We start from the raw sequence: 26,085 nt of genomic DNA, 5'->3' as shown, positions 1-26,085 counted from the left end.
TACCTACTCTTTCTCTTATGTAATACCTTATCTATATTTTAGATGATTTTAATACATTCAGTATGGACCATCTACCTGTGTCACAAATGTCTAAGATAATAAAGTTGTATCGCCATAATACAGTGTAATGAATACACACATACTACCATAGCAAGCATGTACACAATCGATTTTTATCTTCTCCAACGAACTTCCTGGTTGGTGTCAAAGCGGATTGACATAGAGAGTGCGACGCGTTTTTTTTTTTTTTGTTTTTCTCTTCAAAATGAAACCTATCAAGAAGGAACACGGGATCCTACAGTTCATTATCGTAGTATGTGTCGCTGTATTTCCTGAATTCGTTTATTCGTCATGTAAGTTATCTAAAATAAGAAATATGTAAATTCATATAGAAACAAGCTTTAATTATACACAACCAGTGTTCAGTATTGAACAATTGAATTTCATGTTTACATTGAATACAATACAATTAATAAGACATGTAGGGTTTTCGACCCTAATATATACATTAGTATGAAAATGAAAACAACAATGCTTTATTTCATATTGTCGTACATTATAAGTAATATCTGGGTGTAGTTTATAAATGGTGTGTATGCTATATACGGTTCGTGTCTGGCTTCTGAGATTTAATGTTTAACTAGAGTTAAGCTTCCTGTATATCTCAAATGGAATGTAACCTATATACGTGTATAGGATACCCTTTGTAATTTTGCGTTGGTGTCTATGATATTCCTGAGATTTATCATTCGAGATATATGGGAAAACGTAAGGAGAGAAGAGGACAAATTGTCCCAAAAGTTTAATTTATATTTCAATCTACGGACGTCTATTATACACAACATACCCGCTTCATTACAAAGTAATAGCTTTAGAAATTCAAATATCTTGAATAAATTTGTCTCAATATTATCTCGCAATAAATAGCATTCGAATTGGTATTAAGGCGTATAATCGTACTCGAAAAAATGCCAAATCAATAATCTGTTTTTGAAACAATACATTATCATTATGCTCTGAAATCATTGGCAAAGTGCAATGGGTTATGAAATGTTATACCCAACAGACATCACCTCATGTGTCTGTAACCCACATTCTAGATAAGGTCAGACAGTAGTACGAAACGTGGTTGCTGCAATGCATAAATCATTTAACCTGGCCTGTCGTTTTTCTATTCTCCTTTGTCTTCGGTACGAAAATACAACTATTATGACCTCCGTGAAGTTGATTACTTATTCCTTATTCCTTATTCCATTACTTATTCGATTTCTCTTTACTAATTAACAGTTAAGATGGTTCAAAACTAATTAACAGGCATTCCCAATGCACATTCCACCATTCCCTTCCTAATCCATACATTATTACTTGTTCAATTCCCCCATTACTTATTCGATTCTCTCATTACTTATTCGATTTTCTCATTACTTATTCGATTTCTCTTTACTAATTAACGCTTAAGATGGTTCAAAACTGATTAATAAGCATTCCCAATGCACATTCCACCATTCCATTCCTAATCCATACATTATTTATTGTTCAATTCCCCCATTACTGATTCGATCCTCTCTCATTACTTTTTCGATTTTCTCATTACTTATTCGATTTCTCTTTACTAATTAACACTTAAGATGGTTCAAAACTAATTAATAGGCATTCCCAATGCACATTCCACCATTCCATTCCTAATCCATACATTATTACTTGTTCAATTCCCCCATTACTTATTCGATTCTCTCTCATTACTTATTCGATTTTCTCATTACTTATTCGATTTCTCTTTACTAATTAACACTTTAAATGCTTCAAAACTAATTAATAAGCATTCCCAATGCACATTAATGAGAGAATCGAATATGTAATGGGAAAATTGAACAAGTATTAATGTATGTATAAGATATGGAACCTTACTTTAAAATTGAAATAATAAATTGAGTGCTGCTCATGAACGTGTCAAGTGCTACGATATCTACTGAGAACTGATCAGCTGCATGCAGGATACTCCCGATATACCTTTACATGAAAAATGATTAATTAAACATTTATCAGATGCAATAGGCATGAAGCTAAGTTGTGCCTCCCTTACCCCGGAGGGGTCATCAGTTAACCTTATCTGACATATACAGACGGCCACCGAGACCGGTGCCCTGACAGCTATCAAATTTATATCCCCCTATACTGACTAATGGCAAGACCATCTAGAGAGATAACTGAGCAGCCAATAAATTAATCTTCGATATCCAGGTCATTATTTCATTCTTAACACTCGCCCTTTACTCAAATCTATTGATCGGAAATCCAAAATAAATTTGTTTAATTATATATTTTTAATTAAACTGTATTATTTTAGTATACTTTTCTTCTTTATAACAAAAAACAAACAATGAATTTGGATTTAAATGACCGCAGCCTCATTTAATATGAAACGGATACAACCTCAGAATATGGCGAGCAGGCTTATCAATTTATGAATTTAGTATGACAATGGCCGCAGCCAAAACTTAGTATTACAAGTTCATGCAAAGGCAAGGACCCATGCTAAATGTCTACCCACAGGTACCCGGACATAAAGCCCCTTGCCCTCTGACCTAGCAGATTTTGCCTGCACTTGTAAAAAAACCGAAACCACCTCTCGCAAGAGGAACCGACATCTCCAGGCTGAAGAAAACCATAATCCTGCCTTTAGCTCTCAGGATATCACATGGCAAGCATTACAAGATCAGGATTATTATGATTAGACTTAGCACTGGCCTGCCAGAAACTCCTAGGATACCTCCGTAGCAAGAGTTAGTCCCCCAGGGTAAACCATAGCAAGACTATTGGCCGACCAGAGCTCAGTCTAGTATAATTAATACCACCAGAATTAAATAATATGACACAAAAAATTATAATTATATGCCTGCCCGCCATATCCTGCCACTCGGAACTGTCTATACAGTACTAAATTCATAAATTGATAAGCCTTCTCGCCATATTCTGAGGTTGTATACGTTTCATATTATATATGCATGAGGCTGCGGTCATTTAAATCCAAATTCATTGTTTGTTTTTTGTAATAAAGAAGAAAAGTATATTAAAATAATTAGTTTTGAACCATTTAAAGTGTTAATTAGTAAAGAGAAATCGAATAAGTAATGAGAAAATCGAATAAGTAATGAGAGAATCGAATAAGTAATGGGGGAATTGAACAAGTAATAATGTATGGATAAGGAATGGAATGGTGGAATGTGCATTGGGAATGCTTATTAATTAGTTTTGAACCATTTAAAGTGTTAATTAGTAAAGAGAAATCGAATAAGTAATGAGAAAATCGAATAAGTAATGAGAGAATCGAATAAGTAATGGGGGAATTGAACAAGTTATAATGTATGGATAAGGAATGGAATGGTGGAATGTGCATTGGGAATGCTTATTAATTAGTTTTGAACCATTTAAAGTGTTAATTAGTAAAGAGAAATCGAATAAGTAATGAGAAAATCGAATAAGTAATGAGAGAATCGAATAAGTAATGGGGGAATTGAACAAGTAATAATGTATGGATAAGGAATGGAATGGTGGAATGTGCATTGGGAATACTTATTAATTAGTTTTGAAGCATTTAAAGTGTTAATTAGTAAAGAGAAATCGAATAAGTAATGAGAAAATCGAAAAAGTAATGAGAGAGAATCGAATAAGTAATGGGGAATTGAACAAGTAATAATGTATGGATAAGGAATGGAATGGTGGAATATGCATTGGAAATGCTTATTAATTAGTTTTGAACAATTTAAAGTGTTAATTAGTAAAGAGAAATCGAATAAGTAATGAGAAAATCGAATAAGTAATGAGAGAATCGAATAAGTAATGGGGGAATTGAACAAGTTATAATGTATGGATAAGGAATGGAATGGTGGAATGTGCATTGGGAATGCTTATTAATTAGTTTTGAAGCATTTAAAGTGTTAATTAGTAAAGAGAAATCGAATAAGTAATGAGAAAATCGAAAAAGTAATGAGAGAGAAGCGAATAAGTAATGGGGGAATTGAACAAGTAATAATGTAAGGATAAGGAATGGAATGGTAGAATGTGCATTGGGAATGCTTATTAATTAGTTTTGAACAATTTAAAGTGTTAATTAGTAAAGAGAAATCGAATAAGTAATGGAATAAGGAATAAGGAATAAGTAATCAACTTCACGGAGGTCTATTATGTCCTTAATCTGGCGGGGTGAAATGGTACTAAGTCAGGTATCTATTCTATAATCACGGCTACCGGGAAGTCGATACATGTATTATATTGCATTTTAGTTAAGAGGGATCGGTAAAACCGGTTCGCGCACAAATCATTAACTGTTTATTAATCAGAAACAACACAATTGAGTTTGCTCGCTTGACCCGATTAATTGGTGAATTGGTGTCCGTCAACCGTTATCATCCCTCAACAACTTTTTTTTTTAAATCGACTTTACGGATATTGGTTAACTAAGGCAACGAATTTTGTATGGAAAGTGATTTCTGACCCCTCCTGACCATCAGGGTAGTTTTGTGACATGAGGAGATGTAATTGGGTGAATCATTCTGGCCCTCTGACCTTGAAGTGGACTAGGGAACCAAAAGTCTTTGATTCCGAAGTCATTCTCTCTGACATCGCTGAGTACAGACGTTATTTATAGTTCCAGTGACTGTGATGCAATAAGACTTAGCTGACAGTCTATGTCACGAAAACCATAGCCTAATGTACCAAATGTTATAAGTCTTCTGCTTCGTCGTAAGTCCCGAAGAAATATATATCGAGAAACGAAAAACGTGTACCGATCGTTCCCCGGTCTTCGTCCGTGAGTGCAGGGACCATAGATTAATGACGATGTGTTAAATGTAATATTTTAAGAATTTTGCATTAGGAATTAAACATTGTTCGTATACAGGTAAAATAAAGTTCGGTTTCAAGAATTGTGTGCAAACGGTATTAAATATATAACATAACTATTATAATGATACTGGGCATAAAATGATTCAAATCAGACTCTTATAATCTGGAACCCCTATACAAACCGGCCAAATTATGAATTCCTGACTATGGTTTAGACCGCATAAGGGTTTTGAGGGATGGTTAATACAACGGTGTTATTTTCCTAAACAATGGATGCTATTCAGTTGCCATGGTCATTAATAATGAGTACCAGGAATAGCAGTCTGCCATAGGCTCACGTCTATTTCTCAGGTTCATATATTCTTAAATGTCGATATTTTCACTCGATGCATTTGTCTTTTTTTTTAAATATAAAGTGTTGTCCTGAACACAGTTGATGTAAGGAAATACTGATACTAAATGATAAACACCTCTTAAAGATTAAAGTGTATAGAAAGGACAAGACCTGCGTGAACAATCCCTCCATTTATCAACCAACTGAAATGTTATCAATATCAAAAAAAATTTGTTGTAACCTCGCTAGCTCATATGGTAAGGTACATCGTCTTTTGATTCCGATATCACCTCTATTGTGGGTTCGAACCCCGCCGATTGTATATAATATATATATATTTTTTTTTTCTTTTTAAATACATTTTTTTATTATCATCAAATCTTTAAATCTCCTCTTCATTGTTATGTCCCTTAGAATGTATAGTGACGTCATACATTTATGACGTCACGTCGACAATTTTAAAAAAATAAAACATTCTGAAGAGTCACCTAGACGTGACGAAAGCGCTAGCTGCTGTGTCGTGTTTTTTTATACTTTTTAAATATATATACATATAGCAGGTGGTCGCCATTGATCACTGTCCTACCTGGAATGAAACGAAACATCGTTCCAGAGAAAGATACTGGATTACCAATCTCCAAACCTGCTACCCTCGGGGTATGAACGAACGTTGAAGGACCTCTTCTGGGTGTATTCTCCATGTGACCATTATATTTGACAATTCATGTAGTTAATTATTCAATTTGTTAAAATTTTCATAATAGCTGTACTTTTTTTGGGCATCAATTCATTGTTGCTCTTTGACTCACATTTAGTCGCCTCCCGCCATCATGCAACAGCATCTTGGTCCGATTTGGCCCGAACCGTCTGTTTCCCGTAGCGTCCTGTAGGGACACTTCGGCATTCGTATTTCTTATATTCTCAGTCTTGATAAATATTCGTAGTAGTTTTTTTCACACCACTCTCTATAATTATAATTATCTAAAAGATATTTTTCAAAAGTTTTTCAGACTTTGTACACGATATTTAATCAATCACTGTAGAGACGATAATGCAACATTTTTATTCTGAAATCTGATATCAATGAAATGTCGTCCACTAATTCATTTTTTTTTTTCAACTCCAAATTTATACATTTTAATAGCTAATTGATAGCACTCCAAGTAAATTTCATTGATAGTGATTAATAAATATTCATTTGTTACTTACCTATTCTGTAAGTATTTAGGGACGAATCGTCTTTGAACTCTTCGATATACTTTCACGTGGGGGGGAATTCAAAATATCGTTCTAGTGTTGAACATGATACAGTCACGCTAGTATCCGCCTTCGGCTCACGTTTGCCGAAGGGTTCATTGTTGTTTCTCCAGTTACTAAAACATTATTCTTATTGTATTTTATTGTATTTCCAGTACTTCTGATATATATTATGTGATTGTATTTGTATTTTTTGTGTTTTGATAAAGGGGCGGATTGTCTCGAAAATTTAACAAGCCTCATTGTCCACACTGTTTGAATTTACATACATGGATAAGAATTGTATCCATAAGATATATATATGGGGCAAAGAAGTAATACATTGCGATCCAGGTATTCATATTATCTAATAGACGACTTCCACAATGATTATGTCAGGGTATCGGACCGACCATCACTGCGGCATTGAAACGTTCTTTTTAAAGAACGCCGATGTGGCACAGCGGTATAAGCTGCGGGTATTTCTGGCTAGGCGATTTGGTGCCGTAGATCGTGAGTTCGAGGCCCGGTCAGGGCATGAGTAAAAAAGTTGTCTTCCTTCGTCATTAGTGTTACTATGTTATATATATATATATTATAAAGATTTATTAAATCCTTTATAATATGTACAATTGAAGCTGGTTGATTTTGACAAAATGAATTAATACATCTCCATTGTGTCGTCCAACATGCTGATTAATATATTGTATAATCTTGGTCATTTTTTTTATCAATTCTCTACAGTATTATACAATATTTACGATTTACAAAAATATACCATTTCAGATCCCTGGCGACATTCTGGGTTTTATCTCTATGTTTTAAATATATCCGGTGTAGACAATCTAGCAAGTACAGGACATCTTTGTTACCATGATGATATAATGGATCCTGATCTCCTCCCTACATTCAACCAATCACGTCCGTGTACAGTAGACGGGAGATACGTCATATTCTATAACAGACGTCCGGCTGATAATGGACCTAAATCTCATCGGTACTACTCGACAACATCGGCTGTTGTGGAATTATGTGAGGTTCAGGTGTACGGTAATTATAGATGTACACTACAATTTTATCTGATGTAATACCTCCTACAATGATTATCAGTAATCACATACTGCCGTGCATGTCTTATTTTTATAAAACAAACTTATCCTTTATTATTTTTATTTTTTTAGCTTCATGTATGAATGAATTTAACGACAAACAAATTCAATATGATTTTGTTGCTATGAACTGACAAAGATTGAAGTATAGTTTGACTTCTCTTTCTTATAGGATGTCCAGTTAGCATGTTTGGACCAACCTGTAATACAACATGTCACTGTGATGTGGGTGGATGTGATCCGGACAACGGAATCTGTGACGTCACTGGATGTCAGAGTGGATGGATAGGACAATCCTGTTCTACAGGTGAAATTTGATATAAAAATGATTCTGTATTGATCAAAAAAAGTTAATCCGGCTGAAATCGGTAAGTAAGAAGTAAGTTTTAAATCCAGTTTGTTAAATTTCATCTTTAATTGTATTTTATTGTATTTTGTTCTTGTTTTCTTTTTCTTATCTAAGAGTGTGGACCTGGTACATTTGGAACGGACTGTGCCCATACGTGTCACTGTTCAACACCCGGATGCAACAGAGAAACTGGACATTGTACTGTACCAGGATGTAAAGAAGGATGGCAAGGGAATGCTTGCGATGCCGGTAATATTGACTTAGTTTGAAGAATAGACAATCATAGAAAACAGATATTGGAACGCTACCAGAATTCTGACGATTAAATATCTAATTCCTGTGTCTAACTCAGCATTATTATGAATATATTTGTAAATTCTGAACAAGAACAACTCAAATTGTCCCGGTCAAAGGTCAACATGTCAACCAATCAAAAAACATATAGAGTTTATTCCAAGTGTTGTATAAACTAAACGCTATTTAACAGTTGTAATGATTATTTCATGTAATTAGAGTTGAATAAACACCCATCTATTTTGGTTAAACGTGGATAAATATTATTTCGTCATATACGTCATAATGAAACTAATTCAACGTCAGAGGTCATTATACTTTGGAAACACGTATATGAAAGCTGCTGAGTGGTTTTTGGTCATCATATGACATCCTGTTATATAAATTCTAACGGATTTGGTTTCATTAATAAGTATTTCAGGTACTTTTGTTTTATCACAAAACATTATATGTTCGTGAAAGAAAAAAGTCAGGGACCCCATTTTTAAAATGTGCAACACGATACGGATATCTTTGATGGTGAATTATTGTATTTTCCTGTGTTCGTACTTTCTTAGTAATATGTAATGCCGAAAATGGATTCTGAACTGACTGTAATTAAACTATTTTTCTTTTAGAGTGTGGTGATGGTTGCTTTGGTCAGGACTGTATACAGACATGTCACTGTGCTCTGCCAGGCTGTGACCGCTTCAATGGGAGTTGTACACTTACAGGATGTGAACCTGGATGGACAGGAGTGGCTTGTGATATAGGTTACATTTTATAGGATCAGCATGTTGAGCGACATTAAACAAATGAACATAAAACAAATATGATAAGTATTACTCTTATCAAAGAGTATACAAGCATAGAGTGTTAAAACCATGCATGAAGATGTAATTACAATCTTCATTTTCCCGGTAATATGACATATTTATAATGTTAGACCTTTTTTAACGAACTATTCCATGTTTGTTTCAGCCTGTCCTGACAACCAATTTGGTAGGGACTGTAAACAAATATGCCACTGTGCTGTTCTTGGTTGTGACAGATTCAGTGGACAGTGTCCCAGGCCTGGATGTGAGGCTGGATGGGAAGGATTGAGTTGTGACAAAGGTAATACTGCATCCTTCAGTTTACAATTATCACCCATAACAATGGTCCATGTTTGTATGATATATGCGTTGTAGTATATTTCATTAAATACTGATAACTCGAAAATGTTACAAGTTTATTGCTGTATTTTGTTTTTATTTTGTATTTGTTTTTTTGTTAACGTTATGAGGAGAAGGATAGAAATAAGCATTGAGTTAACTAAGGGTATGGTGATTTTGTACGCGGTTATACATATTATCTATTAATATGAATTTCTTATATTGGACTGCATTGATGCTTTCGTTTTATAACCTCGGTACAGTGCTTTTTAAAAAGTAGAACAATATAAATGTATTTATTTCAACATAAAAGTATTTATCCAATATATTTATAGAATTAAGAGTGAGACTACCTTATTCATTGATTATTTATATGACAGCTTGCGACGTTGGTAAATATGGTAAAGATTGTAAATATACCTGTAACTGTGCTACTTCTGGATGTGACGCCAACAACGGAAAATGTAACATACCCGGATGTGACGTCGGATGGGAAGGTTCAAGGTGTGACATAGGTAAACCGTTATCTGTATAAAAATCAGTAAAAAAATAGTGGATATTTTACAAAAGATTGTTTAATTCTCTCTAGCAGATAGTTTAAAGGCATTGCCTGATGTTAAAACATAATGTTAATTCAAAACGTTTTGTCATTCTATCAATGTTCTGATGTGTATGTAATACATAAGACAAATATTAACATAGGATTTAAGTTTTTTACTTAAGTACATTTCTTGAGTTTGATATCCATTAAATTGAAACGTAATTGCTAATCCATGTTCTCATATTTTCCATTGCATATCAGCTTGTAATATCAGCTCATTTGGCAATAACTGTTATCACACCTGTCACTGTATCGTACCAGGATGTAACAGATTCACTGGGGTATGTATCGTAGAGGGATGTGAGGTTGGCTGGAAAGGCTCGGCTTGTGACAAAGGTATGCCTATTATTTATGTTGAAATATTTTTGATGATATCTAATAAAGATGAGTTTTGTTTTTTCTATTCACCATGACTGTATGGTTGCGGATTATATCTATTTTTTTTTCAATAGAGAAAGAGTTTAGCTAACCATATTTCAGTGTCTCCCTAACACAACAGTAAATAAATACTTGGCGTTATGCATTTAGGAATAAGAGCATCGGTATATCACGAGATCAAATATCCAATTTAGAAGAAGAAAATAACAAAACAAAGCCAAGACACTTTTGAATGATTCAAATAATAAAATATGTGTCTGCATAATATACTGACAACAAAGCAACGCTAACTAGTATTGATATATGTTTTAAGTTGAGATATGGTAATGAGTCCTTGTAACAGTTTGTGAAAGTCTGACAATTTCATTATTGCTGCAAAACAAAATCGCTTTAAACGTTTATGTTGAAAAAAATACTGTTATATGTTATAGATGCAGCTCAGATAAACAGTAACGATAGTCAATGTACTGATGAGGTGAGTAAATACAGGTAGGCAAAATTGTGATAATATACATATAAAGATAATGGTTTTTAAATGTATTTATCTTTAAACAACGTTGTGGCAATATACATATACAGAAAATGGTTTTGAAATGCATTTATCTATATACAACATTGTGCATTTTCTTAACATTAGGAAATTATAGTTTCCATAATAAACATTTATGCACACCTATGTCATAAAAAAAATCAAAAAATCATATAATCAATTTCGTTTCAGATGTCGATTGGCTTTGCATTGCTGGGAACATTGCTGTTTATTTCTATCTGTTTCAACAGGACAAATGATAGATCGTATGAGGTATGAACAGTATAATCAAACGTTGAAAATTGTTGTGCAAAATACACAATATATATTTGAAGAGTATATTCAATGTATGTCTGCCCTGCAGGAAGGGCGTAAGAATTGTATGATCCATTGCATGATCGTAGGAGGCGACTAAATTTGGGATCTTACCTTTTCTCTTCTTTCTGAACAACTTTCTTCTTCCTAATGTCTCCCTTGACAATGCCTCACTTTTGGCCTTTAGCTGAGCGTTCGCCGCTGTGGGCTTGTGTCCCCTAACCGAGACATAACAGAGTCTTTAACAATGGTAGTTGTTACTCCTGCTTAGCGCTCAGCATATTTGGAGTGGGACGACTGGTTCGTCCGTTGTCAGTATAATGTAACCGGGTGGTGTGTCCTGCTAGGTGTCTTCGACAGTATGCTTCAGTAAGGCAGCACTATAAATCGGCAAAAGTTCCGGCCTATCACAAGGAGACTTAACACGAACATACCGCAGCCTCCCAAAACACATAAGCGCACTCACCACACGCATGCATGTCGCACGCACGGGAAGCCGTCCTTAAATGACCTTAGCTGTTAATAGGACGTTAAACAAAATACACCAAACCAAACCAAACAATGTATGTCGAATAATGTACATTCTACTGCTTTTAATCCTTTTAGGATTCGATAATGATGATGAATTGAAAAGGAGATACTTTGATTAGTATAATTAATAATATAAATTGTTGTTGAATTCAAATACCTTCACATTAATATATATCTATGTAAGCATGAAAGCTATGTCTTGTACTGGTAAATACAATAGTGATCTTTTTCCAACATCTATGGATAAATAAATTAGTTTAGAATAAAAAAAAATGCTAATAAATTAAATATAGTTGATTTCCATAGTAATGGCTAAGTGTTATGTCTTAATTAATTCCTATAAAACATTTCTTTCAGAACAAAAAGGAAAAATTTAAAGCCTGAACAGTCCGACAACGTAATGAAAAATCAAAGTAAGGGACATAAACTGTTTGAAGTCAAAAAGTGATGTATTTATGAAAGGTTATCTAAAGAGAAAAATACATATCATTAATAATGTTGAAGATTGTATAAAATCTTAATGAAAGACAATGGATTATGAAAGCACTCGTGTGTTTGTGGACATTTACTGTACATGAGATTGAACCCGGTCTTCTCAACCCTGCGAATCTTTTTTTTTTTAAATATGTACATGTAGATATGTATCTTTGATATGAATACATATACTTATATTGGTTATAACTGTAAAAATAAATCAATTGCACCCAAAGAAAAGTTTCTATTTCCTAATGCATGTTTTGATTAAGAAAATAATAAATAACCTCTTTCTCTGTTTAAATTGTAGATTCGTTGAATGACAACAATTACGACGAATTAGAAGCGTCAAAAGTTGGACAAGCAAGGAATGTTTATGATACAATAGCTAGATAGGTGTGATTTAGATCTACACAAATATGACACATTTGAAGACTTAAAAGATGTGGAATGTTAATCTGGATCAGAGTAAACTGTTTGTAGCAGGAGTACACAAGACAATAGCATGATCAGCTGATTAGAACAAAGAAGATAATGAGAACATTACCTTTTTTGCAGTCACCATCTTTTACAAATATACAATAGGAATTATTCGTGTGTTCTCAAATTATAACGCTGTGCGTCAAGAGGTCAGCAAATTGTTAAAAATAAAGACACGGGTTCCTGTTGTCACTGTCTAGCACATATATCATCAGTGGTCAACGCAAATAAGGAGTTGTGAGGTTTAAAAAATAAGAAGGTCATAACATTAATAAGAAAGTGACCATCATGTAGTTTATAAGTGTTTTACAGTTTTACCTAGACGTCAAACGGATGTGAGGATAAAACACACGTCGTTGAGTTCGTGAAAAACGTATGTAGGGTGGAGTACATGTTTCGGTTTTTGACCAGCAGTCAAATTTCTACACCAATGAATTCAGATATTTGCTCCTAAACATCGGCAATGTCAACTCATTCTAATAGTCCTGCAATTAATTCCATGGCTTTTGTTTTACGAATTGTATCTTTACTTTTGTGTAAACTTACTTTCCATCAGATATTTGCTATTGATTATCATTGAATGTTAAATTGTTGGGTCGTAGTTGCTTAAAGCTTATTTGAAATCTTCTGGACAGTGTAAAGAACTATTTGTAAACTATTATACACATTACGACTGAACATACATGGACTATTTAATGGCTTCACCTTTCAATATCGCTTTACTTCAAGGGTTTATGATTATACCAAATCACATATTTTATTGATGTAAAGAGTTACAAATAAATGAAATACATTAAGGTTGACAAGCAAATTGGTTTTATTTATTATTTCATTTTGTGTCGAGCAAGTAGCAGTGTCAATGTTCCGTTGAAGAAGATATATCTAGCCACCGTGAATATAAGATTATTTCTTTAGTTAACAGTCCTACAATCTTTCTTTGATGAAAATGGATGTAAACAACAAATTGATACTTGGATTCCTATGGTTTTACTTACTCTTTAGGAAATATGTGTTCTTGATATGATTTCCTATTTTAATATTCGTGTGATCAGTGTACTGTTTATCTCCTTCATACTTATGATTCCGGTATTAATACATCTACATTGTATTAGATAATGGTTATGTATCAGAATATAGGACGCTCTGCAGGTACAATAGATGATCAGTCTAACTTCGGACTCCGAGTTGTTATTTAGGCTTATTAGGTCAAGGGAGACAAGTCAATTTGTACATGTAGCATTCTTTGTATGTCATCATTCCAACTGCATTCATTTAATCAGACAAAACGATATGTATTAGTTTGTATTTTTTCCAACTTCATTACAGATCAAATAAACGTCCACGCGGCTATATTTTTAACGTACATACAGTATTTGTACTTTGTATCTTGAGTTCTATAAAATGTGACTCGAATATGATAGACATTATTAGAGTATTACCTATCTCCACTAGCGCATTCGCCTTATATCCAACGTGGCATTTAAAATCATATACAAAAAAGTTACAATGGTTAACATATCATGTTATGTTTCCTGGTCGCTTATAAGCAAACATTATATAATTTTGACACCAAGGAATGAATTATAGTTTACATTTTTGTCATTCCCTTCATCTCAGAAATACCACCAAAACACGTTGTCTTTGGCTACCACATACTTTCAAAGTTTTAAAGAAAACTACTTTCATCTCAGGCAAATTTAATCACATGTTGCAAAGCTTTAAGTACACATATTGTAAGATTATCTACCTACTCCTGCGATAAAGATATATCAGCTTCTGGTAGGTCCATATGACTAGGGTTAAAATAACAACAACACGTACTCATCTAACCCACGCCTGCGATAAAAGTTATTAGTTAATGCCCTACTCATAAGGTTAAGATAGGGAACTAACAGTTTATCAGCGAATATATTTATGAGATAAAGGTTATTAGTAATTTTGGGAGGCTAAGGTTAAGGTATACATTGTGTATATGTAATTTTTAATGTAAGAGGGCTATTTTTTAAATTAAATTACGGTACCTACAGAGGAGGTCTGTTTCTGAGATGAAGGTACTATCTTAGAGTTGATGGGAAATGCTGAGTTCTGATATAATATATAATATTTACAGTTAATGTCAGCGGCCTTCTTCTGAGCTAAGGTATGTGACTGAAAGATTAATAGTTGAAAATTACCAAGATGATAGTATGGTACCGAAAGTTAATGAGAGAGCCATTCTACTGAGTATAAGATATGTACTTCATATACAAAACAGTGATGGCATATACCATTGTTTGAAGAGGTGCTTCCCTTTGAGGGAGCCTGAAGTTGGTTCCGAGTTACGAGTTCCGTTTAAGTAAAACGGAACTGGGAACCAGTTCAGAGTTCCGTTTACTTAAACGGAACTCTGAACTGGTTCCTAGTTCCGTTTATCTTAGATTATAATATTTAAAAACTGAAATATTATGTATTAGCTTTTTTTGATTTTGGTCCCAGCTCCGAGTTCCGTTTAAGATAAACGGAACTAGGAACCAGTTCAGAGTTCCGTTTAAGTAAACGGAACTCTGAACTGGTTCCCAGTTCCGTTTTACTTAAACGGAACTCGGAACTGGGACCAAAATCAAAAAAAGCTAATACATAATATTTCAGTTTTTCTTAAACGGAACTCGGAACTGGGACCTTACTCAATAAAGCTAATACATTGTATTTCAGTTTTTCCTAAACGGAACTCGGAACTGGGACCAAAACCCGTAAAGCTTATAAATACCAACATTACCTTAAACGGAACTTGTTAAACGGAACTCGGAATTGGTTCCGAGTTCCGTTTATCTTAAACGGAACTCGGAACTGGGACCTTAATCAATAAAGCTAATACATAGTATTTCAGTTTTTCCTAAACGGAACTCGGAACTGGGACCAAAACCCGTAAAGCTTATAAATACCAACATTACCTTAAACGGAGCTCGGAACTTGTTAAACGGAACTCGGAACTGGGACCTTAATCAATAAAGCTAATTCATAGTATTTCAGTGTTTATTAAACGGAACTCGGAACTGGTTCCCAGTTCCGTTTTTCTTAAACGGAACTCGGAACCAACTTCAGGCTCCCTCCTTTTGATACTATTCCTTGGGTTAAGTCGCCGTTTTCCACGGCAATAAAGGCGCTGCCACTGGTTGTCCCAGCTAATAATAAGATGTTGTACATCTGTACGATATACATTTATAGACCGAGTCTTCCTGACATTTAATTGTCTTATTCCGGAAAACTTACAGAATATGACTATGTATATACATTTTGTGTCATTGAACTCTTTTGTAGAAATACGCAGTATAAGTATTTAGCCGTATGAAATGAAGTAAATACAAGTCCGTGATACTTAACAAGTTACCAAGTTCTCACACTATCCACCATGTGTCGTATGTGATTAATAAACAAAACATACCCACACATGTACTGATGGTTTTTTCTTTCTCTTATGTAATACCTTATCTACTTAGATGTTTTTAATACATTCAGTATGGACTATCTACCTTGTCACAAGTGTCTAAGATAATACAGTTGTATCACCAAAATAAAGTGTAGTGAATACACACATACTACCATATCTAATATGTACACAATCGATTTTTATCTCCTCCAACGAACTTCCTGGTGTCAAAGCGGGTGAACATAGAGGAGAGCGACACTTTTTTGTTTTCTTCTTCAACATGGAACTTTACATACACGGGGAACACGGGATCCTGCATTTCATCATCTTAGGATGTGTCGCTGTATTTCCTGAATTTGCTTATTCGTCATGTAAGTAATCAAAATTTACAAAATGAATATATTCATATATAAATCAGTGTAATTCAGTCTTTATCAACAGGCTAATATTGTTTGAATAAAATACGTTTCATTGAATATCTAGTTATTTCGACCGTAATATATACCCCCAACAAGAGAATGAAAACAGGAATGTTTTATTTCATATTGTCGTACATTAGCAGTATTATCTGGGTGTAGTTTATAGATTGTGTGTTTGTTATATACGGCTCGTGTCAGACCACTGAGATGACATTTTAGAGAGATTTAATGTTTAACTGGAGTTAAGCTTCGTGTATATCACAAATGGAATGTGACCTTTATACGTGTATAGGAAACCCCTTACATTATAGCGCCACTGAAAAGGGGGGGGGGATCTAGCATGAGGGTCTATGATGATCTGAGATTTATCAATCAAGGTTTTTATTGTAAACCTTTAGAAGAAGAAGACGACTGTTTTCCATTGTTTAATTGATATTTCGAACTATAGACATACAATAAAGACTTTAATGCTTGGACAAGCCGACTAATCATATGAAGCCAGAAAGAACATTACTCATCTATATTTAGTTTCCACTATTATACACACATATACTGTTTAGAAATATAGATACCCTAGATAAATTTGTCTTAAAATAATCTCTGAATGAATTATATTAAACGTTCCTTTCTTACTGAAGAAATGTCAAATCAGTAATCTGTTACGAAAACAGTTCAGTATAATCATGCTTTAAAATAATGTCGTTTTCTAGAGTGAGCCTTTCAGAAAATACCTTTCAGCAATTGTAAATTTAACTGATAATAAAGTAAGGCAGATCTTTTCAATTTCAAAAACGAATCAATGTATTCTCATCTCAATTCTGGTAATATAAGCTAGAGAATTCAACAGCATAAAATCTGTGATAAACATCTATCAGTCAACACAAGTAAAAAAACATATTATAATATTCAAAAACATACGAAAAGTCATGCATGTTTGCTTCCACCCTATATATACTTTCCAACTTTCATGTACGGAAACTACGGTTTATCTATACATTATATGTACAATGTTATGTTGTATGTGTGCTAAATTGAAGTATTGCGCCACGTAAACTAGACAACATAGGTATTATCGCTACTGAGATAGGAACAATGTAAATTTGTCCTTATCGATGATTGTTACGAACATAAAAATATCACGAACGAAACCTGGCGGAGAAAAATCATACCGAGGTATCCATTCTATAATCATAACAACCGAAAAGTCTGCATAATATTGTATTTAAGTCCAGAAGGGTTTCTGCGGATGATTATCCGTAAATCGGTATCCGCACCGATTATCAAATGCTTATTAACCAAAAATATATTAGACACGCCTGACCGGATTGACTGCTGAATATATGCTGCGTCCGTCATCTGTCATTCCCTCAACATTAATATCTTTGTAAGTCATCAACGACATCATGGATAGGGACTAATTAAGGACATATTATTTTTGTATGAAAAGTAATTCAGACCCTTCATGACCCAGAGGGTAGGGGTTCTAACGGTGTTTTCTTTTGTATCAATGATGAATAAATGAAAATATTATCGATTAAGCTGAAAATTGGGATACATTGGGCTCTGTCTTAACCGGACTCTGTCAAATCCTAGTCTTGAATATAATTATTTTTCATTATGAAATAAATACTGTTTGTATACAGATAAAATAGAATGCGGTTTTAAGATTTGTGTGTAAATCATTATATATATACCGAAAGACAGAAAGACATACAGACATTCTTTATTTCTTCTTGCTTGATCTTACATAGTGTTTTCGTTTTAACAGTTTCAACAATTTACATAATAAGTACCATATATGTAGTGTTGCTCTGGAGAATTATGTCCAGTTCCGTGAACATCTCAGCAACTTTGTCACTTACAGCGGCCATTACATTGTCCATTCTCCGTCGTCCAAGATGATATCCTTCCTTCCACCAGGAATGAATTTTTTTGTCTTCTATTAGTTTATCATATTGCAAGTATTTTTCCACGTTAATAAAATTACAATTTGTTCCATTGTATAATGTCATTATTCGCAACTTTTTGAACAATTTACACATCACGTATTTTTTAAAGGCCTGCAAGGAGAGTTTGATTAATTCACAAATTTTCCGCGTACTTTACGGAAACTTCAATGTTAGAGACCATTATGGATTCGCTCCAAAGTATTGATGTCTGTCACAACTTTCTTAACAAACGATTTCCATTGAAATTCTCTACAGCACGTACCAGAAAATATGAACTTGAAATAGTATAAATAAAATGTTTTTACCTTTGTATGGAGAATGTTTACAATGAAGCTATTGTTTTGAAACGACTGTGAGGTGAACATAAATGAATGCAAACGAATAAGACAAAGTGATTTCCATACAAACAACGATCAAGTGTTACACGATTTGTTCCTGAGGCTCATTTTCTCTTATTTCTATGTACTCTGGCTTAGACAGAGTCCACTGTATAAAGGTTTTAGGATGTGGCAAATACAATGGCGTTATTTCAAAACAATATGTCATTTGTTTGTCGTGGAAGCTTCAGTATTTTCAGTGCTTTGATATCCTTCCGGGAAGTCTCAAGTCTGTTTGAGTAAAATCAATCGTGACGGGTATATTTAATGTAAAAAAGAACAAGTTAAGTTTTTTTTTCTCCAATATGATTGTTAAACGACCTTGAAAATGTAACTTTCTCAGTCTACTAAATTTGTATTAATGTCAATATTTTCACTTTTCATTTTTCTAGTAGGTGATAAAAGTGTGTTCATAAAACAGTTAAAAACTGATGCCAGGAATAATAAATGTTAAAAACCCTCAGGGGTGTACATATTTCCCTTATGAATGTAAGTATTTTTAAAGGATAAGACCTACGTGGACGCTCCCTAGTCTTTATCTTTTTATTTGAGCTGCCATATCCATTGACTCAACTATACTGTAATCAACATCAAATATCATTCACTGTAACATAAAGGTATAGTAATTACTTATTCAACAAGTTTGTCTAGCTCATTTCTTATGAAAGTTTGTGTTTTAGCTGGACATCCTCGCAAAGGATGGTCCATCTTTAGCTTCACTACTGTTAAAATTCTTTATACATCAGAGTGACGTTCACTTCCCTTGGGTATCATTTTCCTTGTGCGTAAAGTTCTCATATTTATTACTTTTCCGAAAAGCGATGCTCTTAGACAATTTCTAGTATGGCAGTAGTTAGTATATTAAGTATATATAATAAGCATTAATATTAATTGATACTGTCTAGTAATTAAAACATGTTAGCTGGAGACCATCCGTTGACTGTGTACAGCCAGTGCAAGAATACATGTTACTGTAAACGGTATACCTCAACAGCCAAAGTCAGCAAGGATAATTTATTGTTTTGTTATTACCATACACATACTTTAAATGGCTTGATGTTAAATGTATTTTTTATCAGGGCCAGGTAAGGGAATGATGTAAAAGCTGAACTTATAGATGCTCTACAATCCCGAGTCATTGAGTACTAAACACAAAGTCGTCTTTCAGTCCGTTCATCTGTAAACCTGTACTCTGTAAACTGACGCTTTTCAATTATACACTGTAAATATGTTAATTTAGGCGCACTCAAAACTTCACACATTTTCACAGTTGACCTGCCGTGCAGGTTAAGCGTAATAATTACACGTGTTTTCCCTATTGCATGAACAGGCGACTTAATTTGGGATCTTATATTTCATAGTCTTTCTTGACAACTTTCTTCTTCCTAATGTCTTGCTTACAGTGCCTTACTTTTTACTTTTAGTTCGCCCCAGTGAGGAAGGCATTGGGTTGTGTCCCCTAGCCAGGACATACCAGAATCTTTAAAAATGGTAGTTGCTATTCCTGCTTAGCACTTTTGCATTTTTGGAGTGGTACTGGTTCGTCTGTTGTCATTATAATGTGACCGGCTGGAGTGTCCTGCTGGATGTCTTCGGCAGTATGCTTCAGTGAGGTAGCTCTGTAAATCGGCAAAAGTTCAGGACTAACACAATGAGACTGGATCATACCGCAGCCTCCCAAAACACACATACGCACTCGCCACACATGTACTGATTATTTTCTTCATTTAAAACGGACAAAGGTCGATATTGTGAAGTTTTAAACGATTTTTAGCCATTTTAATTGAAAGTTCCATATTTTCTTAAACCTTTGCCTATACTGTCAAACTTTGACAAATAGTATAGTTTGGCATTATATATATTTAATTTCAGATGTGACACTTTGAAGATTTCTCCTTATTTATATCATTAGATAATGTATGGGAAAAGTCCCCCACTACTGCGAGAGTTACAGTTGATGGAATACTATATAGGCTGGTTATTACCGCAACAAAATATACTATATATCGTATTGTAAGGTTATGGGGAAAATGTGCACTTTTCTGTCGGACTTTTCCTTTATTATAAAATACTAAGTACGGCAATATAACTTGCGCAAGTCTAATGGTAAGGGAGGGCGTCCTAAAATGACATTAGTTGTTGATAGCACGTAAACAATAATAAACCAAACCAAACCAAACCAAAATCCGCATTTTACCAAATTAGCGAAATGATGAATCAGCGAATCCACATTATGTTGATAGAAATAGGTATATTAATACTGTAATTAGTGCAATCATAATGTATCGCTCTGCTTCAAGCTCGTAAAACGCTAAAACAATAGTATCACTATCATAAGTACAGAAAAGCTTAGGTGTTATAACACTTAACCAATTAACAGATAAAATAGAGTTCTAAAGCTGAGGAAGGCGATCTCTAGGACAAAAGGCAATTTCTAATTTGGAAATTATTGTGACACAATGCTTTGTGTGGATGCCAAGCTCTAAGGTTTTTTTTTGTTTTTTGTTTTTTGTCTTTTTTTTTTTTTTTTTTTTTTTGTTTGTTAAAAATATTATTTCTATATAGCTACGGATAGAAAGAAGAAAGACAATTTTCACAACAAAAAATGGACGTTGTGTTAACTGTGACGAAAACAGTATGTGAGCACATTATACGCATACATGTGATATTGGTTGAATGTTTTTAGTAGGAGGTGCGATCGATACTATTGGATCGTGACCTCGTGTTCCATGTTCCAGGGGTCAAGCGGACTATAAGTTCTGTCAAACATTTAGTGGTAAATCAAGAGACCAGTCGAGTAGAGGCTGTAATATACATATAAACATGCGCCCCATTTCACGTGCGGCGTTATCATATTATTACACGAGCCATCTTAGCTTGTATCAGTTAAGAATATACACCAACGATAATCGTGTAAAACAATGAGGTTCAACATCGTGTCGTTAAATGGCAGTCACCAAGACGTGCATTGTCCATTTTGCAATCTTCCCAACCACATCTTCGCGTGCGTGCGTGCGATACAGGAATGTATTGACTTCTCAAAGAAGTACTCCCTTTAGAAAAGTGATATAGTCCGACAAGAATGACTTGTTGCGTTGGCCTTTTCGTGGAATATTCAAAGTAGGTCATCCTATTTGTGCTTAGGTATGTCAACCTGTGTATCGATTTTTCGTTGAATCGAGTACATGACGCAACATAGTACAGCGAACAGTGATTTAGGGTGACCAACATTGTACAGCGAACAGTGAATAGGCTTATTAAATGATAAAATTTAATTAATCTTACAGTGCCCGATCCCCGTGTCACACGTTCAATGTGTCTATACATACAGGTAAAATCGGGGGGAAATATATCAAATAAAACCAGATTGTTAAGCTTATCAAATATATATTGCTTTTCAAAATATCTCTCGGTCTTTGGGGTACCTCGTTGAACGATGTATGATATGTAAATATTCGAATACATGTATTCAAGTTACCGACCGGATGACGGCGATAAGTGAATGGGGAATTGAAAAAAAAACAAATGAATCAAAATAAAATGTAGAAAGTACAAAGAGATATGAACGCAACTATATATGCACATATAAAATAACACGCAAAGAAAATTAAAAAAAAGAAAATAACCTCAATAACTTACCCGTTTGCCCGCACGACTAGTTCGTCAATGCGAACGGAAATTTTTTAAAAACTTTTGCAGATATACAGTTAGGCATGGCACTTTTTTTCCTTATATGATTATCGACTCGTATGCAATCAAAATGATAATCAAAGTTTAACACGACAGGTCATTGTACTCGGACTATATAAGAAATAATCACTATTCTATGGTAGGATAAACATGCGTTTCATAAGATATAGAGTATCTACTGAATGTCAGCTAATGACCGAACATATGCATGTACTGTGAATAAATACAGAAGAACATGAATTATTGAACAGTTAAAGCATATTAATATATGTTAATGATGTTAAATTTCCGATGAAATGATATATCTGTGTTAATATTATTGTGAATGTGTACAATATAAATTCATCTTATCATGAGTAAAAAACCGATCACAAGATACACAAGATACATTACAAAACAATTAAACAAAATATTGAACGCAGAATTAATAGAATGTATCTTCTTTCATTAATGATGAATGTAGTTTGAATTTGAGACGGCCATGTTGTTGTGATATAACGATATACAGTTTAAGAAATTTCAAATTCTGGTTACTATTAGGTTTTAATCAACAAAACAAATATCAATGGGTATTTGATGTATAATTGATTGCTTAGTTCTCTTCTACTGGAATAGACAACATCGCATTAGGAAAGCCGGCATCACAGAGTTCTGTTGAGAGTAGATGGGGTGCTGACAAGGCTGTAGATGGTATCATAGGGAAAGACGTAAAACCAGATGGAGGAGGAAGCTGTAGTTCTACTAACCCGACAGGGTCACGTGAGGCATGGTGGCGTGTTGACCTTGAACACATATCAAGGATAAAGACTATAAATGTCACATACAGAGAGAAATGTAAGTAATTGTCATAGAAACATACGATAGACAGATATTACATTTCGTGCTTGGTTTAACAAATTTGCCGGTTCATCATCGGATTGAAGCGCTTAATGTGAGAAACGCACAATATTAAATAAATTACATTGGTATATTAGTATAATACATCTTAGTAACAAATCGAATGTAATATTGATTTTGAAGAATTTAATGTAGGATGCATTTAGGGCATCAGAAATAATATAAAAGTTGTCAGTGTCGTTTTGATAAAATATATACGAAAAATTGAAAATATTAATAGATTCTTGAGTCCCAAACATTGGTTAATACGGTTTAAGTACATGTACTAATCAATATATTCTCTTGAGTCCCAAACACAGTCCGTCAAGTGAGACCACCATGATTAGCTCTTTAGCACAATGCATGGAGATAAAACAATTGCAAAATTATTTTGTATAACTTGATACGCTAATATATATAATATTTTATGCATGGTGTAACATTATACTTAACAACAGACAAACATATTTATATCACTGTAGTCTTCAATGTTTATTCGATGTCAGTATCTTATAAGAAGAACTAAATCATTGGTTTACGTTATGAAGTCTTACTGATCCATTATAATATGTACAATTGAAACTAATTTCTTTTATCAATTCCACATTATTATACAATATCTTTTATCTTCAAATAATACTATTTCAGATCTCTTCCGACTTTCTGGGTTTTATCTCTATATTTCAAATATAACCGCTGTGGACAATCTACCAAGTACAGGACATCTTTGTTACCATGACAATATAATGGACCCAGATATCTTCCCCTCATTCAACCAATCACGTCCATGTACAGTAGACGGACGATACGTCATATTCTATAACAAACGTCCAGCTGATAATGAACCTAAATCTCAACGGTACTACTCGAACACATCAGCTGCTGTGGAATTATGTGAGGTTCAGGTGTACGGTAATTATAGATGTTCACTATAATTTTATCTGATGTAATACCTCGTACAATGGTGATCAGTAATTACATACTGCCGTGCAAGTCTCATTTTCATATAACACACTTATCCTTTATTTTTGAAGATTATTTTATTTAGCTATAAATAAATTTAACGGCAAACAAATTCAATATGATTTTGTTGTTATGAACTGACAAAAATTGAAATATAGTTTGACTTTTTCTTTCTTATAGGATGTCCAGTTAACATGTTTGGACCAACCTGTAATACAACATGTCACTGTGATGTTGGTGGATGTGATCCAGACAACGGAATCTGTGACGTCACTGGATGTCAGAGTGGATGGATGGGACAACCCTGTTCTAAAGGTAAAATGTTATATAAAAATGATTCTGTATTGATAAAAAGAAAGTTAATCCGGCTGAAAATGGGAGTTTTGAAGTAAAAAGTAAGGTTTAAATCCAATTTGTTAAATTTGATCTTTAATTGTATTTTATTTTGATCTCACTTGTTTTCTTATCTCAGAGTGTAGACCTGGTACATTTGGAGCGGACTGTGCTCGTACGTGTCATTGTTTCACACCCGGATGTAACAGAAAAACCGGACATTGTACTGTAATAGGATGTAAAGTAGGATGGCAAGGGAATTCTTGCGATGCCGGTAATATTGACTTAGTTTGAAGAATAGACAATCATAGAAAACAGACATAGGAACGCTATCAGAATTCTGACGATTAAATATCTAATTCCTATGTCTAACTCAGCATTATTATGAATATGTTTGTCAATTCTGAACAAGAACAACTCAAATTGTCCCGGTCAAAGGTCACCGTGTCAACCAATCAAAAAACATATAGAGTTTATTCCAAGTGTTGTATAAACTGAACGCTATTTAACAGTTGTAATGATTATTTCATATTATTAGAGTTGAATAAACACCCATCTATTTTGGTTAAACGTGGATAAATATTATTTCGTCATATACGTCATAATGAAACTAATTCAACGTCAGAGGTCATTATACTTTGGAAACACGTATATGAAAGCTGCTGAGTGGTTTTTGGTCATCATATGACATCCTGTTATATAAATTCTAACGGATTTGGTTTCATTAATAAGTATTTCAGGTACTTTTGTTTTATCACAAAACATTATATGTTCGTGAAAGAAAAAAGTCAGGGACCTCATTTTTAAAATGTGCAAAACGATACGGATATCTTTGATGGTGAATTATTGTATTTTCCTGTGTTCGTACTTTCTTAGTAATATGTAATGCCGTTGAAAATGGATTCTGAACTGACTGTAATAAAACTATTTTTCTTTTAGAGTGTGGTGATGGTAGATTTGGCCAGAACTGTATACAGACATGTCACTGTGCTCTGCCAGGCTGTGACCGCTTCAATGGGAGTTGTACACTTACAGGATGTGAACCTGGATGGACAGGAGTGGCCTGTGATATAGGTTACATTTTATAGGATCAGCATGTAGAGCGACATTAAACAAATGAACATAAAACAAATATGATAATCATTACTCTTATCAAAGGGTTTACACGGATACAGTGTTAAAATCATGAATGAAGATTTAATTACATTCTTCATTTTACCGGTAATATGACATATTTATAATGTTAGACATTTTTCTAACGAACTATTCCATGTTTGTTTCAGCCTGTCCAGACAAACAATTTGGTAGGGACTGTAAACAAATATGCCACTGTGCTGTCCTTGGTTGTGACAGATTCAGTGGACAATGTACCAGGCCAGGATGTGTGGCTGGATGGGAAGGATTGAGTTGTGACAAAGGTAATACTGCATCCTTCAGTTTACAATTATCACCCATAACAATGGT

The 26,085-nt window shown here is 33.9% G+C and overlaps 1 protein-coding gene across 1 annotated transcript in view; it reads left to right on the top strand.

The window, feature by feature from the left end:
* The window catches only part of LOC117326459 (multiple epidermal growth factor-like domains protein 10), a 39,624-nt gene that overhangs the window by 10,747 nt on the left and 2,792 nt on the right, over positions 1-26,085 (top strand). The window contains exons 12-18 of the mRNA XM_033883207.1: positions 7,697-7,831; positions 7,988-8,122; positions 8,785-8,919; positions 9,128-9,262; positions 9,681-9,815; positions 10,103-10,237; positions 10,711-10,754. Coding sequence (XP_033739098.1) covers positions 7,697-7,831; positions 7,988-8,122; positions 8,785-8,919; positions 9,128-9,262; positions 9,681-9,815; positions 10,103-10,237; positions 10,711-10,754 — 854 coding nt within the window. The remainder of the gene's footprint in view (positions 1-7,696; positions 7,832-7,987; positions 8,123-8,784; positions 8,920-9,127; positions 9,263-9,680; positions 9,816-10,102; positions 10,238-10,710; positions 10,755-26,085) is intronic.

Source organism: Pecten maximus, chromosome 4, assembly GCF_902652985.1.
Source record: "Pecten maximus chromosome 4, xPecMax1.1, whole genome shotgun sequence".
Taxonomy (NCBI): domain Eukaryota; kingdom Metazoa; phylum Mollusca; class Bivalvia; order Pectinida; family Pectinidae; genus Pecten; species Pecten maximus.
The sequence above is the reverse complement of the archived record's forward strand: the minus strand, read 5'-3'. Positions and strand labels throughout refer to the sequence as shown.